The sequence below is a fragment of the Trachinotus anak genome, unplaced genomic scaffold, assembly GCF_046630095.1.
Source record: "Trachinotus anak isolate AG129_WGS33_773 ecotype Australia unplaced genomic scaffold, CSIRO_AGI_Tana_v1 ptg000026l, whole genome shotgun sequence".
Lineage (NCBI taxonomy): Eukaryota > Metazoa > Chordata > Actinopteri > Carangiformes > Carangidae > Trachinotus > Trachinotus anak.
Window position 1 is genome coordinate 13,395,657 of NW_027273877.1, and position 17,805 is coordinate 13,413,461.

Consider the following 17,805-nt stretch of genomic DNA (forward strand, 5'->3'; position numbering starts at 1 on the left):
TGTGTGTGTGTGTGTGTGTGTGTGTGTGTGTGTGTGTGTGTGTGTGTGTCTGGCTGCTCTGCCAGCCACCTGTAGCTTCCTGCTCCGCTCCACCACACCTGAACTCACCTGATCATCCAGCCTGACTAGAAAGACCAGTGCCACACCTGCCTTCCCCTCATGCCAACCTGCTTTCCTTTCATCTCTGAGTGTCACAATAAACCCCTAAAACTGAGTCCGCCTCCTGTGCCTGTTCTGCATTTTGAGTCCAAACACATTGTGAACAGTTCATAACAATTCCATCCATTCACTTAGATTTGTTATGAAAGTTTCAGCTAGTTGTTCATTTTATATTTCATAAATACAGTTGACAGCCTACATTATTAATATGACAGTGCACTATTAGTACATGACTCACACTGTTAAACACAGTCAAAGTTATAACAGTGCTGGAACTCAACCAAAAATTTGTTTTAAATCTGTATTCAGCTCCTTTTGACTTATAAACACATTCTCAGACAATATCTGCATCACAGGCTCACTAGTCAATCACCAGTGAAACAAAGTGGACTACACCACTGGTTGGTTGTAAAACTGTGTGTCTCAAAACAAAGTGAAACTATAACTGAACATCTTCCTCATTATTATTATGATCATTATGATTATGATTATTATGTTTCCACCTTCAACTGCAGTGAACCAATGACAGTCTCATAAAAACTGATTCACACAGTCAGGGATTCATATGTCATAGAACCTCAGGAACCAATCCTGTCAACTTGTGATGATGGGGGGGCGAGGCAGTGGTGTAGTCTACCTGATACACAGGTATATACAGGTCTTTATCTGACTCCTCCCATTTCCTGGTTGAAGTTTAGTCTCACTTTGGACCAACATTGTGACGCAGGTAATTTTCTCCTCTGAAGGTAATGTGAGCAGTTTTTAATGTTTTACTCATGAACAGTTCTGTCTTTCCAGTTCAGTAGTATGTTCTTCTTTGTGACGGTTAATGATATCAATACAAATGGTTTGTGCTGGGAGGGTATATGTAATGTAGAGAGGTGACCAAGTAGTGCAATGATTGGACAATTGGGTATGCTGAGGCTAAGCATCTCAGATAGCCTGCTCATGACCTCTGACCTAAAGTTTTGGGTGAGTGGACAGAGCCAGAGGGCATGGAAGAAACTGTCTATTGAGGCTGAGCAGTGTTAACATGTATTATTTTAGCTGAAGCCCATGTGGTAGAGCTTGTGGGTAGTGATGTGGGTTCTGTGAAGGACTTTATACTGGATTAGTTGGGTTTTGGAGTTAGATGTCAGAGAGAAGCTGTTCTTGCATATGTTTGTCCAGCTGGAGGATGAGTGGGGATTTTCAACAGAGCCTTGTGATTAATGGAATGCAGTTGTGTCAGACTGCCAGTGCTGCACCACACCCCTGGTGACAGAGCCACATACAGAGAGAAAGAGAGAGAGAGAGAGAGAGAGAGAGAGAGAAACAGAGAGAGAGAGAGAGAGAGAAAGGAGGAGGAGACACAAGGGAACAACAGACAAGGTGAAAAACAATACAGACACAAGGAGAACTGGAGAGGAGCTGGGGTCACAGCAATAATGGTAATGAGTTCCATCTATCCAAGCCATCTTTTATTTCTTGCAGTAGGGGTGTAAAATTAAGTTTGAACAATTCATGTAAATTTGAAGAGATGTGAATTATTTTATAGATTTAACTGTTTTTTTGAAAATGGGGTCCCTGGCCTCAACATCCCATGCGTGACCCCCATGCGTCACTTGTGGATTTCCTGTGGGAATTGGTCTTTGAGTCTGTATTTCATGCCTTTGAGTTCTGTTTCTCTGCTTTTGATCAGTTATTTGTGCTTGAAATGTTCCAGTTTAGTGATGATGGGAAGTGGTGATTTGTTGGTATGAGAGCCGAGACGGTGAACACAGTGGAAAGTGATCTGGTTTATGCTATCTGGGGGGAGTTTCTGCTGAGTTTTCATGTTTTAACAGTGACTCTGGGTTATTGGATGGATGTTCAGGGATGTTGGAAAAGATCAAGTTATCTCTCATGCTTCTGGTTTGAGGGTCTAATATAGTTTCTTTCATTACTTTGTTTTCTTTCATGACCAAGTCCATATTTTCAGTGAGTCTTTTGATGCTGGTTTGGAGGCAGTTGTTTGGCTCTGTATGATGTTCAGAAAGGCAGTTAACACCACCTCAAATGAGCCAGAGGCTCCTGGTTCTCCAACAGGAACTAGAGACGATTCTTATGTTTGACATCAATACTGACTGTTGCTCCCTATCACTGATCAATACTGACTATTACTCTCCAACACTGATCAGTAGTGAACATGTCATGTTGATGTCAGGACTTTACTGAGACTTTACTGATTATTGATTCCATATTGTTGGATCAATGTCAGATCCAATCAGTTGATCTCAGTCCTTCTGTGTGTCAGTGGATGTTAATGTTGGTCCATCGTGTGTGAGCTGGGCTGCTCTTCACTTCACTGCAGCTTCATGACTCCATCTAGTGGACTGATGGTAGAAGTACAGCAGCTTCCTCCTCCTCACACTGCTGACTGAATACAGCTGACACTGATATGAACCAGAGAACAAGAGTCAGTCGGTGGAGGAGCAGCTGATATTTTTACAGGAGAAGTGATGTCAATTTCAGTTGATGTGCAGATAAATGATTTGTGTTTGTCTCCACATGAAGGTAGAAAGTGTGTGTGAGCTGATGTGGATGTGAATCCAGCAGCATGGATCAGTGTGAGGACAGAGAGGAGGGAGCCCCTCCCTCTAAAACCACTCTGTGTGGGGACCATGAGAGCCAGACCAGAGCTCAGAGGTGAGATGAGGATCTCTAACTGTCCATGACTCTTCTCCATGTCAGAGCTCAGCACTCACATCACTGCTCCATCATTTAGATTTCAGACAATCTGTTGATCAAAGGTCAGAATTTCAAACTGACACAAAGTCTTTTCACACTAAAAATGAGTTGTTGTGTTTATTCAAAGACTGAACATATTTTTCATCAGTTTTTATTCAACATGCACATTAATCAGTTGTGTTGTTGTTTCAGGATCCAGCAGCAGAGACCAGACTCTCCTGAACCCAGCTGTCTGTCTTTAAAGAGCGACCGGTCAAAGGACTTTGTCATTAACTTTCAAGGAGGACGTCCATCAGCTGATCAGATGTAAGCTGTAACTGACAGTAAAACTCAGGTTATTGTAGAAAAGATCCAGTTTGTACGACGTGTTGTTGGACCAGGTCTGAAATCAAAGTGTTTCTGTCTGTTGTGAACGTCCACACTGGAAGGTGGAGGTCAAACTGCGGCCGTCATAGAGAGGGAGGAGACATGATGTGGTTTAAATATGGAGATAACGTCTGCTATGTTCAGACAGTCTGTCCTGGAAGACATTCACAGTGTTGACTAGGGCTGAACAATCAATCCAAATATGATCCAAATCACAATATGGCCAAGTGCAACATCCAAATCACAGGAGCTGCAGTTTACTGATGAAGGTAAAATGTGTCACAACGTTGTTGTGCATTGTCAGCACCATAAGTGTTGTGGTGCTGCAGAGACACCCCGACCTACAAATCATATTCTCCAGACGTAGAGTAACATGTTTGTTTGGTACAAGCCCCAACAAAAATCACATCATCATCATTTTTACAAATATCATGTGTTGACCTCAGTTGTTCACATGAAAAGTGACAGAAATAGTTTGTGTGAAGAGAGAAAGTCAAACCCCGCCTACTTTCTCACCTGCATACAGCTGACCAATCAGTGAGGGAGGTGGATGTAGAGGATTATATTTCATAGTACTCACAAGAACAGTTCTTAAACCCTTATATTTAATGGCAGTGGTCCAGGTTCAAGTTCGACCCATGACCGTTTGCTGCATGTCATCTGCTTTGCTCTCTGATACTAATTGTAAAGCTGTTGTACACTACATTTGTTGTTACCCTTGATGTTGTTGGGTTATAACACATGAAAGAGTGTGTATCTGCATTTTGAAATCTCCAAAAATGTTGCAAACGTCGACATGAAGCAGCAACAGATTCCTTCATTGAGCTAAATAAACAAACACAAAACTACACGCAGTGCTACAGGATTACTGCTGCCGGCACCACTGCATCTGACAAACACCTCTGATGGAGGGAACTGATCCCTTCAAATGTTCCTGATTCATGTTTGAACTGTCATTTACTCAGTGAAACTTTACTGGTTCACTTTCAATTTCATACTGGGAGCTGCCCAGTACAACCAGTCTTATACAAGCAGACACTGAGCAGCTCCACTGGAGCAGCTGGAGGGTCTAGGTGCCTTGCTTCAGGGTTCTTCAGCAGTGTGGAGTGAGGGAGGGAGAGCTGTATGGAGGGTTGGTGTTGTTTCTTAAATAGCGATGATGTGATGATGATGAAGAAAACTCCGCTGACACTGTCTTACTTGTATATAAAGAGGTTTATTACAAAGAAGTCCAGCATCAAATCAAGCACCATGGATTGCCTGAGAGGGGAGTCAAAGCCAATATGAATCTCCTCTGAATAACAGCTCTAACTACCCGCTTATATATATATATAGGGTGTTGTCATGAAGCTGAGACAAGATATATGGTCCATATCTAAATGGACCTCATTTCCTAAGACAAAGAAGCGCTCATCTCCCATGTCCTTTTGACCTAGTGCCCCTAACTGAATGTACCAGACCCAGGAAGTCACATAACATATGGAAATTAAGACATTACAACATACAATACCCAGGAAGTCACATACCATATGGAACTTAGGACACTACATTGGTGAGAGACGTTGGGACTAAACCAAACTGGTGAAGCCAAACACTGGGCTGGAAGCTGCAGACTGAGCTGTTGATTCTCAGTGGGATCAGCAGGACTAGTAAACCTTTACCACTACAGGGAGTGGTCTGATTCACTGTTCACATCCAAACATCACTTTATTGACCTTCAGCTTGTGTCTGTCTCTGTGTGGACATAATGTGAGCTCATTCTTCATGATTCCTCCACAGAGTGGACCAGGGGAGCTCAGAGGTTCCCAGGGGTCAGTCTGCCTGGCAGCATCAAACACACCTGGACTCCATATTAATGGTCTGTGCATGTACAACAAGTACTTTCACATCTGCTCACAATCATCTCCATGCTGCACTGTTAGACCAGTGGATTGTCAGTCTGTCCAACATGGATCTGATGTTTGGCTCCATGGTTTTAGTTTGATGCTGTCACTCATGTAGTTTTCTGTTCCAGCTGCTGGAGGAGAACATTGTCAGTTTTGTGAAGAACGAGCTGAAGAAGATCCAGAAGGTTCTGAGTGCAGATTACCCAGAATGCTTAGAGAGTCAGAGGGAGGATGAGGAGGTGTTGGATGGTGAGGATGAAGAGCAGAGGAGCAGCAGAGAGGCATTAGTGAAGATCACGGTGAACTTCCTGAGGAGGATGAAGCTGGAGGAGCTGGCTAACCGTCTGCAGAGAAGTAAGAGGATTTCTCTAAAGATTCAACGTGATGGAGAAATGAGACATTTACTAATGTCTCAACACATGAGGGAAATATGTTCATATATGTATTCTTTATGGGAATTAAAATGTTAGATTTTCTTTATGAATCTGATTTCTATTTATGTTAATTCAGGAAATCCTGGAGTTTGCCAACGTAAACTTAAATCTGAGCTGAAGGAGAAGTTCCAGTGTGTGTTTGAGGGGATCTCTAAAGCAGGAAAACCAAACCATCTGAATCAGATCTACACAGAGCTCTACATCACAGAGGGAGGGGCTGGAGAGGTCAATGATGAACATGAGGTCAGACAGATTGAAACAACTTCCAGGAAACCACACAGACCAGAAACAACCATCAGACTAGAAGACATCTTTAAAGCCCCACCTGGAAGAGATGGACCAATCAGAACAGTGATGACAAAGGGAGTGGCTGGCATTGGGAAAACAGTCTTAACACAGAAGTTCACTCTGGACTGGGCTGAAGACAAAGCCAACCAGGAAATTCACTTCACATTTCCCTTCACCTTCAGAGAGCTGAATGTGCTGAAAGAGAAAAGGTTCAGCTTGGTGGAACTTGTTCATCACTTCTTCACTCAAACCAAAGAAGCAGGAATCTGCAGGTTTGATCAGTTCCAGGTTGTGTTCATCTTGGACGGTCTGGATGAGTCTCGACCTCCTCTGGACTTCCACAACACTGAGATCCTGACTGATGTGACAGAGTCCACCTCAGTGCACGTGCTGCTGACAAACCTCATCAGGGGGAACCTGCTTCCCTCTGCTCGCCTCTGGATAACCACACGACCTGCAGCAGCCAATCAGATCCCTCCTGAGTGTGTTGACATGATGACAGAGGTCAGAGGGTTCACTGACCCACAGAAGGAGGAGTACTTCAGGAAGAGGTTCAGAGATAAGAAGCAGGCCAGCAGGATCATCTCCCACATCAAGACGTCACGAAGCCTCCACATCATGTGCCACATCCCAGTCTTCTGCTGGATCACTGCTACAGTTCTGGAGGATGTGTTGAAGACCAGAGAGGGAGGAGAGCTGCCCATGACCCTGACTGAGATGTACATCCACTTCCTGGTGGTTCAGTCCAAACTGAAGAAGGTCAAGTATGATGGAGGAGTTGAGACAGATTCACACTGGAGTCCAGAGACCAGGAAGATGATTGAGTCTCTGGGAAAACTGGCTTTTGAGCAGCTGCAGAAAGGAAACCTGATCTTCTATGAATCAGACCTGACAGAGTGTGGCATCGATATCAGAGCAGCCTCAGTGTACTCAGGAGTGTTCACACAGGTCTTTAAAGAGGAGAGAGGGCTGTACCAGGACAAAGTGTTCTGCTTCATCCATCTTAGTGTTCAGGAGTTTCTGGCTGCTCTTCATGTCCACATGACCTTCATCAACTCTGGAGTCAATCTGCTGTTAGAAGAACCAACATTCTCCCAGAAGTCCGGAAGAAGAAAAGTTGAGTTTACACAGACACATTTCCACCAGAGAGCTGTGGACAAGGCCTTACAGAGTCCAAATGGACACCTGGACTTGTTCCTCCGCTTCCTCCTGGGTCTTTCACTGCAGACCAATCAGACTCTCCTACAAGGCCTGATGACACAGACAGGAAGTGGCTCACAGACCAATCAGGAGAGAGTCCAGTACATCAAGGAGAAGATCAGTGAGAATCTGTCTGCAGATAAAATCATCAACCTGTTCCACTGTCTGAATGAACTGAATGATGGTTCTCTAGTGGAGCAGATCCAACAGTCCCTGAGATCAGGACGTCTCTCCACAGATAAACTGTCTCCTGCTCAGTGGTCAGCTCTGGTCTTCATCTTACTGTCATCACAAAAAGATCTGGATGTGTTTGACCTGAAGAAATACTCTGCTTCAGAGGAGGCTCTTCTGAGGCTGCTGCCAGTGGTCAAAGCCTCCAACAAAGCTGTGTAAGTGTATAGATCGTCAGATTTATTCATCTTTATATGAAGACACTGCTCTGATCTTTTCAACAGCAGAGGGAATAAATTCCTCTCTTCTTTAATTCCTTGTTATCATCCCTTCAGACTGAGTGGCTGTAACCTCTCAGAGAGAAGCTGTGAAGCTCTGTCCTCAGTCCTCAGCTCCCAGTCCTCTAGTCTGAGAGACCTGGACCTGAGTAACAACAACCTGCAGGATTCAGGGGTGGAGTCACTGTCTGCTGGACTGGAGAGTCCACACTGTAGACTGGAAACGCTCAGGTCAGGATTCATCAACCTGTTTAACCAATGACCATTTAAGATATCATTAACATTAGAGGATAAACAGCAAACATGTGTAGGATTGTGTAAAGTATATTTCACTAAACTTTGGCAGAACTTTCTAGACTCAAAGAATTTCTTTCCATGAGATCCATGGACCTTTATCTTTTACTCTTGTTTTCTCTTTACTTGTTGACTTTTCTTTTCCATGATGATTGTTCATCATTGTATTTTGTTTTTGGTTTAGTTGCTCCATCATTTAATTCCAAACATGATTTTTTTAAAGAACATGTCTAAATGTAATTTCCAGTGGGCTGTGTGCATATGGACCACATCTCAGTAGGATCAATAATGGATACAGAAAAATCTGTGAAATATATCATAAGTGTATCTGCACACTAAGTTCACAGCTTCCCTTTTTTGGTGACAGTTTGAGCAACAGATCTTCCTCAGACAAATATTCCTATTCCTATATTTGCCTTAAATATTTTGTATTTGGACCAAAAAAGAACAGAACCGACAACAAGAAAAGAATCAAACAGCACAAAAACAGACCTCCAAGTGCTGACAGAGTGTTCCTGTGTGTGGTTTTGTGTGTCTGCAGTCTGTCAGGCTGTCTGATCACAGAGGAAGGCTGTGCTTCTCTGGCCTCAGCTCTGAGCTCCAACCCCTCCCATCTGAGAGAGCTGGACCTGAGCTACAATCATCCAGGAGACTCAGCAGTGAAGCAGCTGTCTGCTGGACTGGAGGATCCAGACTGGAGACTGGACTCTCTCAGGTATGGACAGACACTGTCTGATAGAGGAGAAGAGCTGAAACATGTTCTCTGTCACAGCTGATGACAGATCTCTACAGAAGAGCTCTGACTTCAACAACAACAAAAGAGGAGTTTTCTCCTCATGATGCCTCCAGTGTCTCATTATGACTCACTGTGTCAGATTTTAGGGGAAAAGATCTCACAGTTGTGAAATCAGCTGTTGTCAGCTGTGTTTTTATTTCAGGCTGAATCAGCTCAAAGCAGCTGCAGCTGGTTTAGCTCCTCCTGAAGCAACAGAGTCTCTGAGAGTTTCACCAGAACAATCCAGAGACTGTAGAGACCTGTTCAGTGTTAACACACTAATAATAACACAGCTACAATAATGATGCCATCTACACTGCTCACAGACATTAATGTCCCAGTGTCTTCAACCAAGGAGGAAACAAAGAGAATGGAATCAGGTCGCACCATCATGTCTCTGTCTTCTACAATATTGATGATCAATAATCACAACCTCTGTGAGATCCTGATTTTGTGATCATGAGGTCAGCTGCTGTATTTCGGAGACAGTCGTACGGAGGCCTCGAGCTGCCAGACATAAAAAAACTGTAAAGATCTGATGGAGCTCAGGACAAATCCTGAGGACAGCTGCTTTGTTCCAAACGATGACTGATAACCTGTGAGTCTGTGTGTTACAGCTGATCTGTGTGAAGGGTAGAAAAGTACAGAATGTCATGTTTCATGAGATCCTGATCCATCCTGTCGCTGTGATGGGATCATTTCTAATTATAAATCATTCATGACATTACTGCTGCTGTGCCACCTGTGTCAAACTTGTGCACAGCCCTGTACTTAAAGCATCCTGTGGAGTTTTCTTATGGACAAGTACAAGTTGTGTTTACATTTGGTGTTTTTCACCAGAACTCATTGTGTGTGTCACTAAGCTGTGTTGAATATGTTTCCTTCCTCATAAAACATTTGCAGAGCAAATGTTCAGTAGCAGCGGTCTTCTTCTTCTCTGTCTTTGCTGGTGCATTGCAGAATACCTTGAGGTTTTAGTGCCACAGCTGCAGCTCTGGCTGCTCTTAGAGCTTCAGTCACAGACAACAGACCTGTCTCAGTGGAGCGGTCACTCTCTAAGCCCAACTGATTTAGGTCAAGCAGCTCGTTCAGTGATAGGAATTCTGAGATCTGCTGATTTTTATCCATCCATCCATCCATTTTCTTCCATTTATGTGGGGTCAGGTCACGGTGGCAGCAGGCTAAGCAGGGAACCACAGACATCAGTGTCCCCAGCAATGATTTCCAGCTCCTTGTCAGTCAACCACGGATGAAGCACATTAGAGCAGGCAGGTTTGGTGGATGGAGAACACAGAGAATCCAGACATGAGGTCAGAGCAGAGCAGAGACTCTGTGGCATCACCGACCTCTAATGAGGAAAAGTGCTAATAGAAGGCGGAGCTGAGGCAGAGGTGGTGGATGGAGGCAGATCTGACCCCTTAACTCAGCAGCATGATAGGTTTGTTTCTGGGGGTCATCAGCTCGTTCACACTCCCCTGCTGCAACTACCAGCCAACACTTCCAGAAATACTGCAGTTCATGTGCTTTCCAAGTAGCAGCAAGGACACAGTACACAGGTATGTCTGTGAAGAAGATGCTAAGAAGTAGCGCTTCCTTTTCAGCTGCAGCCTCCACACGCTCTGTGAGCGGCAGGAGAAAGTGTGTCTAACACCTAAACTGATATCAAACAGACACAAACACACAAACAATGAATTATTTTCTCCATGTCTCCTCCCTGCTCCGTATAATGACAAGATAAAGACTCCACTTCCTGTTTCTCTGTGGTGAATGTACGTCCGTACAGACAAGCCTCCACCTGAACACAATACTAAAACAGTCTGTGTGTGAGAGCCATGTAATGTCCAAGTCTGCATGTTGAGAGAATGTGCTGGTCTGACCCCCCTCCTCCTTTCAGGGTGGAGCCTGCTGAAGTCCGGTGGTTGAGACCAGGTCTGAGGAAGTGTAAGTGTGTTTTTTATTTAATTTATATAAACAAAGCAGCACATTGAGTCATCATCAGACTGTCAATAACTGATCAGATGATAGATCAATAACTGCAGCTGTGTCTCCTTCTCTCCATCAGATTCCTGTGAACTCACAATCGACACAAACACAGTGAACAGAAAGCTCCAACTGTCTGACGACAACAGGAAGGTGACACATGTGGAGGAGGATCAGTCGTATCCTGATCATCCAGACAGATTTGACCAGTTTCACCAGCTGCTGTGTGGAACTGGTCTGACTGGTCGCTGTTACTGGGAGGTCGAGTGGAGAGGAAAGGTTTATATATCAGTGAGTTACAGAGGAATCAGCAGGAGAGGAAACAGTGAAGACTGTGTGTTTGGATTGAACAATCAGTCCTGGAATCTGCACGGCTCTGATCATGGTTACTCTGTCTGTCACAATAACAGAAGAACATATATCTCCTCCCCCTCCTCCCCTCCCCCCTCAGTCTCTGACAGAGCAGCAGTGTATGTGGACTGTCCTGCTGGCTCTTTGTCCTTCTACAGAGTCTCCTCTGACTCACTGATCCACCTCCACACCTTCAACACCACCTTCACTCAGCCTCTGTATCCTGGGTTTGGGTTGGGGTTCTGGTCGTCTGGCTCCTCAGTGTGTCTGTGTTCAGTGTAGTAGAGAGAGTCTCCTCCTGTTAGAGAAACTCTCTCACTGTTGAACAGAGAGTTCAGTCTCTTTCACTCACACACATTGTCAGGTTCATGTATTACAGCAGTTTACTTTTTAAATGCTTCCTCCAGTGCTGTAAAGATAAAAGCTACAGTTATAACAGGATAAACATGTTCACTTGTTATTGAGTCTTTTGAGTCTGTTTCCAGTGAAAACATCACAGTGAATATCTGGATGTCGTCTTTCTCTGAAGTCAGTTCAGCTGAGACGACTCAGTTCATCTCAGCTGCAGTTAGTTTGCTGCAGATGTGACAAACTGTGAGATCAGAGAGGAATCACTGACCTGCACTGACCTGAGCTGGATCTGCAAAAAGACATTCAGAGATGATGGTCCAGTGAACAGAGGGTTGATGAACAGCCTGGTTTCTTCCTGCTGATGAATCAGGCTGCAATGTTCACTGTCAGTAGCTACAGTCAGGGGTTAAAGTGGGAGTGGAGGAGTCAAAGGTTTGTGGGTGGGTGTAGATACCAGTCTGTGGAGCGACCAGTCCCCTGGCTGTCCCTCTGCTCTTCTTTAATCACATGTAGAGCTGAGCTTTGTCATAACCTCATGAATTTATAACGTAGAGCTTTTCATGTGTTCTACATAAGTGAGACACAGCTTCATCTGCAACAATGAATTTTGAAACAGAGACGTGTTTCAAAATGAAAAAGGAGTTTTTATTTAAAATGGCAGGCTAGAGAAAGAAAAAAAAAAAAAAAATTAACGCACACAATATTAAAACCAGAATCCAGAATGACAGTTAGGCAAGTATGTTCATTGCATTATTTTTCTTTAAAACAATTCTGTAATATGTTCTCTAAAACAGTGCTTAAAATAAGCAAATTGCCAGCAAACTGCCAGTCGTAAATTATAACAAATGAAAATAAGAGCTAAGCCGAGGAAGGCAGTCTGCTACAGGGGGTGCCCAGGACGGACGGACGGACCCCTTCAGTTGACACTCAACTTGCTGAAAGAAAAATGAAACAAAATTAATTGAGCAACAAAACAAGAAACACAACCCAGTTGGTTAACAGAAATAAACCAATATGAAAACAGAAAGTAAATACGAGCAGAACAGCAGCAGGTGAACCTACAAAAAGACAACACAAGTTACATAGTTTCCTAGTTCACCATGCTGCAATTGTGGATTTTGTAGCTCCTCCTACTTACCACCTCACAGGACTTAGGAATGGCAGGCTCCTGTAGCACACTGGTCAAACTGCTAAAACAAAAACCATAAAGTAAATGCACTTATAAAAACTGAAAACTATATATAACTAACTAAAAACTAATATATATATATATATATATATATATGACCAAAGTCACATACCTGTTGGCAAACAGCAATCACACCACTGACCAGGGAGGGAATGAGGCAGAGGCTGAGCATAGCTCCCAGCTGCCTTTTATTTGGCCCTGATTAGGGAATTGGCTGAGGAGAGGAGTCAAGCCTGGAGCTGCATTCAAGGGTGCAAAGTGCAGCACTCCACTACAATATATATATCTGATATCAGTAAGTTACTGTAATAAACATGAAGTGGTTACTGATCTATAACTTGTCTATCATGGTAAAACATTTGTAAATGTATTTCTTGATCATAAATGTATTTTTATATATTTTCTTGTCTTACATCACTGGATCTTTTATTTTTTGAATGGAGCACTTTGTAACTTGAGTTTAGAAAAGGGATCTACAGATAAAGATGATTATTTTTACTATCTCAAAGTGACCAACAGGAGCAGAACCAACAGGAGGGCACTGATGTAGGACATGATTTTTGTGTCACTGTTGTATGGGAGTGAGTTCTCAAAATTATGAAAAAGCAAAATTTTCCAGATTAATTTATATTGTTAAAAAAAATGTTTTATGTTATAACAAGTTATAACTCAAAATTCTATATACATAAATGTAATTTCATGAAATCCTCTCCCATTGTGTAAAGCACTAAACATACATTTTCTCCACTTAACAAATGCATAAAATATCAAAGTGTCCATAACAGGAAACTCTATATGTCTGAATATAATTTACTCTCTAATTAACTCTTGATCAGTTCTTCATTTTTATCTAATTATTATTTTAATGAATCAATTTTTCTATATGTTTTTCTTTCATGTTATCTTATTCAACAACTCAATTCTGTTTGTTTTTGTGGTTAAAGGAGGATTTATTGTCCATGTGTTATAAATAAAGTTGGTTTCAAAAAGAAAAAGTTCAGTCAGATTCTCTCTGCATTGCCGTTGTCTTTTCCTAACTCCTTATGACCTCTCCTTCACATCTTTCCTTGACTTCATGATGTTTTCATTCGACGCCAAGGAAAAGTGGTTATTTTGACTTTTTCACCGCAGCTCTTGACTAACAGGTGGTTCGAAGACAACTGGCCGCTGAAAGAGAGAGAGGCCAGACTCTGTATACACAGAGGACTGATTGGCTAATGTGACCAGGTGATCACTATAAACCTGTGAGAAAAAAACACAAAGGCAGGAAGTGTTAAAAAAAAACATAGACATGAGGGGCTTGTTTCAGAAAGCAGAGTGAAGAAACTCTTGGTTTAAACCTGACAAACAAGTCAAACTCTGAGGTTTCTGTTTCAGAACAAAGATGGCAGATAATTGCAGACTAAATGAATGCGTAAGTATTGATGAGAAATATGTTCATCATTGTTTATTTAAGAAGTGTTACTAGTTTTAGTGTTCCACATTTTCGATATGTATCTCTATATAGTCTCACTCTTGCATGTAACCCTGCATAAAACATGCTAGTGGTCTAAGCCAAAAAAGCTGCCATTTCTGCCATCTTAACCCTGGCAGCATGTAATATTGTCCATGAAGGCAACACCAAAATGTCTTTACAAGTCTCCAAATGTGTGCTAACTGGATATGTTCAAGTTTTAACTACATTAGCCAATAGGAAAAAGGCAGAGGCCCCAAAAACAGGGGGGGGGGGGGTCCACCACCACCACCACCACCACTCATAGAGGCTGAAGAGACGGCTCTCAGCCATAACACTGGCCGACCCGTGGCTGAAGGCATCCCTGGAGGAAGCTCTCTTAATCTGTCTTGTGGAGCATCGATAACACCCATGCAACAGTAAGTACTCTACTCCAGATTTTTCATAGTTGGTGTTATTTTTTTCATTGTCTGCGTATAAAACTAATTGTTAATTTTCATTACAGGATGAAGACACCTTGTGGAAGGGAAGATGTCGAGCAGCCGATTGAGGTTTGAACTTATAAAAAATAAAAGGCACCTAACTGATGATGCAGTAGTGAAGCACCATAGTAAAACTTGCACCTTTACTCACAGAGCAGTGCTGGAAATGACAGAGATGAACAGTGTGCATCCCCATCCACAGCGCAGCTGACCTCAGTAAGATTCCTCAGCATTGGCATATAAGTTATTGAAAGATTCAAAAATAATCTTTCTTTGTTGTCCATAGTGAAAGAAAATGTCCTTTGCTACAGGCACATGAAACACACATGCATAAACAATTGAATAAGATTATGTTTGCCAAGCTAGTGATGATAGTGATGGTCTATTTGTAAAATGGATATTGCAGTGGGACTGAGTTTTTGTAGGCTGTCTTCCAGAGGTACTCTGAATGTAAAGCAATGAAAGTAAGGCTGGGCACACACTGCACGATTTCAGTCCGATAATGAGCCAAATTCTGAGTCATACGACTGTTTTTGGATTCGACTTCATTTGTCAGCTTCACTGTCCAACAGTCAATGAGCTGCTCTCGACCGGCAATCAGACGGTCGGACAGATTTCATAACTGTCCAAAATTTTGGTCGCCCCTCGTGTGGGTATCGCACAGTAGAGCCGATTCCCCCTGATCTCAGTGGTTCACAAAGACAGTAAACAGGAACAGAAGTAGAAGCATGGTGACACAAGGCTGAGATTTATGGCCTGTGCATCATGGATAACATTGAACTTGGAGTAATGAAAGTAATGTAAGTAATGAAACAACCACAGCATAACTGGTCAGAACGTTGCAGAAAGAAAGACTAAACAGGGAGAGCTAATGTTTGCGCTAATATTAGTGCTGTAACTTCTGTAGCTATCTGCCATAGTGCCTCTTTTTTTGGACCTTTCTGCACAGAGAATAGCACAAATGGCCAAGACAGCACGTTTCTCCTTGGTGAGCATCTCTGAAATCACCAGTTCTGGTGTTCCAGGTTCAGGGGTCCAGCGTTTTCACACATAAAGTGTGAGCAGTCACAGCCGACCATCGGACCATACAGTGTGAGCACATAAATCATGAGCTTTGGCTTTTCATCTCATGTGATTTACCCATACAGTTTGAGTTGTAATTTAACAGAACGATTTCTAAAATTGCACAGTGTACATCAAGCTGAAGAATTCTAAGACTTTTTTGTTGATTCTGATAGCTCCCTGTGAAGCAGCTGTACAAGGTGTACTTGGAGAAGCAAATTCAAAAATCCAAGCTTGAAATGCACCACATAAAGCAGAAAATGCAAAAAACCCAAACAGAAGTACAATTATTGGAATATCAGTTAAAGTTGGGTAGTGGCACATTGTTTAACTTCTTTCAACATAAAATGGGGGTCATCAGAGAGGGCTGGCATGGGTACCCCCTGTCACCAAGCAGGTAACCATCGAACCCCCCTACAATAATGAGCATACAGTTTAATTGTTAAGTTGCAATATGAGGAAATGGGATATTGCTTTTAAATATTGGGATACAGCTGTACTGTATCTACTCAACACAGACAAGTCTAGCACTCAGCGTAGACTCACGAAAAGTTCTGGAATCATGCACAGACCCGGGTCACTTTGCCTCCACATTGGTGATTATGTGGGTTGCATCACAGAAGATCTTCACAGTGAAGAACAGTAATGAGCTGCAGTAGCTGTGCTGTTAAGTAGGCCTATCATTCAATGTAACAGCCTACTAAAGGCTGCACGTTAATACTGTGGAAAGACTTCCTGTTCACATAGTCTCCTTCATTCACTGAAGGAGCCTGATGGGGATATGTGTTCCATCTATGCAGCCAAATTATACCTGGAATTCCTAAAATAACTAGGGTATAGGCCGACTGAGTACAGTTTGAACAGAGGTAGAACAGTCGGGTAAAAGAATCATATGAAACAGATGTTTTCAGTTTCTAGTTTTGTGTGGCAGGCCAATGCAAAAAGTGTACCAACTGTGTGAGGTCTACTCGTATCATATGAACTGATTATTGCTTCAAATCTTAAAGCATCTTACTAAATACAGTATTCCTTGATACTTGCAATTCTGTGGAATTCTTCCTCGATGATTCTACTACAGTAGGAAACACCTCAGAAGTGCAGAGCAAGCGTTTGAGCGCAAGAGTTACATTTCTGACACACCGACAGACGGTTGAGACGGGACAGACGAAAGCGCTCTAACAGAAAATTATCCAGGAATGATGAAATGTCCAAACGGGGGCTGATCACCCTCTCCAGACTGAGATTTCTGCAGATAATTTGTGCTTCGATATTGAGCACAGCATATCTGAGAGACTACCTCCCTCAGTCTGAAGGTTCATTTAAAGAGGAGCAACTTGGGGTTACTGGAACAAAACCTGCCAGCGAGCAGGTTAGCTTCACGGAGTATGTGGCCATAGTAAGTGACTCAGAGTTAAGCAGAACTGGCTTTTAGAAACCAAAAACCCAGAGTTTCCTTTAACTCTGAGAACCCTGAGTTTTAACTGAACCCGCTTTCTGAAACAGGCCCGAGGTGAGTGATTCCCACATGAAACAGGAAAAAACTGCAAAGAGTCTGAGTGTTGTTGTCTGGACACAGAAAATATCTGGCTTCTCTCTTCTGTTCTGTAGAAACTCCTTAACCTCCTGTCCACCAGCTGTTTGGCTTCTTGCAGTGCACTGTGGTGTTGTGATCATTAATAGTATTAATCCACACATGTTGGCTCCTGGCTGACTGCTCCCACTGTGACAGTAACCACTGTCTTCTTCTCTGTCCACATCTTTCTTTTACCAACCTGCTCCTCAGTCACTCACTTCCTTTTTCATACCCTTGTTCCCTATTCCCTTCCTCCTCTCTTAACTGCTTCTGTTACCACACCCTTCCTCCACTCTTCTCTGTTGGACCTCTACTTCATGTTTCATCTCTTCACATCCTGATACACAATGCTACACTCACCTCCATGGCAGCAACTCTTTGGTGGGACACCTTCCATACTCATGATCATCCCACACCTCACACTGCTCCTCTTTCCTTTACACACTTTGGCTTCATGTCCAAATCCCTGGCATCTGAAACACCTCATTGATTTGGTATAATTTCTCTCACCTGATATCTTATGAATCTAAACCAGGTCTGTTGGGATTTCTTTTGTCTCAGTCTCTGTTTCCCTTTCCTCCACTTCTTGTGATTCTTATAGCACTTCTAACCAAACTCTTCAGACTCTTCAGATTCTTCTTTCATAGTACCAGAGTGGCCCTCCAACCATCACTCCCTTACCACCCAATTTCACTTTATATTTCTCTTATCACTTTCCCCCTCTTGCTTCTACATCCGGCCTCTTCCCACTCACTTTACTTCCTTATTTACATCTCTTCCCCACTTCAGTCCACACTGTTACTA

At 42.8% G+C, this 17,805-nt stretch overlaps 2 protein-coding genes and 1 long non-coding RNA gene across 8 annotated transcripts in view; 1 reads left to right on the top strand and 2 right to left on the bottom strand.

Annotated features, from left to right (window-relative positions):
* Positions 1 to 17,805, bottom strand: part of LOC139609600 (NACHT, LRR and PYD domains-containing protein 12-like) — a 144,710-nt gene that overhangs the window by 69,796 nt on the left and 57,109 nt on the right. The window lies entirely within an intron of this gene.
* On the top strand, positions 770 to 12,507 carry LOC139609611 (NLR family CARD domain-containing protein 3-like). 4 transcript variants are annotated; one of them, XM_071464452.1, is made up of 10 exons: positions 770 to 886; positions 2,695 to 2,826; positions 3,061 to 3,174; positions 5,014 to 5,092; positions 5,249 to 5,474; positions 5,631 to 7,431; positions 7,549 to 7,722; positions 8,327 to 8,500; positions 10,455 to 10,501; positions 10,623 to 12,507. In XM_071464452.1, exons 2-10 carry the CDS (start codon positions 2,738 to 2,740, stop codon positions 11,171 to 11,173), a joined length of 3,255 nt encoding a protein of 1,084 aa, XP_071320553.1. In that variant the 5' UTR covers positions 770 to 886; positions 2,695 to 2,737; the 3' UTR covers positions 11,174 to 12,507. The 4 variants fall into 4 exon arrangements, with proteins under 4 accessions (XP_071320553.1, XP_071320552.1, XP_071320549.1 ...); XM_071464451.1 differs by having other exon boundaries at positions 823 to 1,589; XM_071464448.1 differs by having other exon boundaries at positions 835 to 905.
* On the bottom strand, positions 12,039 to 12,709 carry LOC139609656 (uncharacterized). Of its 2 annotated transcripts, none has more exons than XR_011685281.1 (3): positions 12,544 to 12,709; positions 12,381 to 12,429; positions 12,039 to 12,177 (listed from the first exon to the last, which is right to left on the bottom strand). It is a non-coding gene; the product is annotated as an uncharacterized lncRNA (long non-coding RNA). The 2 variants fall into 2 exon arrangements; XR_011685282.1 differs by having other exon boundaries at positions 12,381 to 12,432.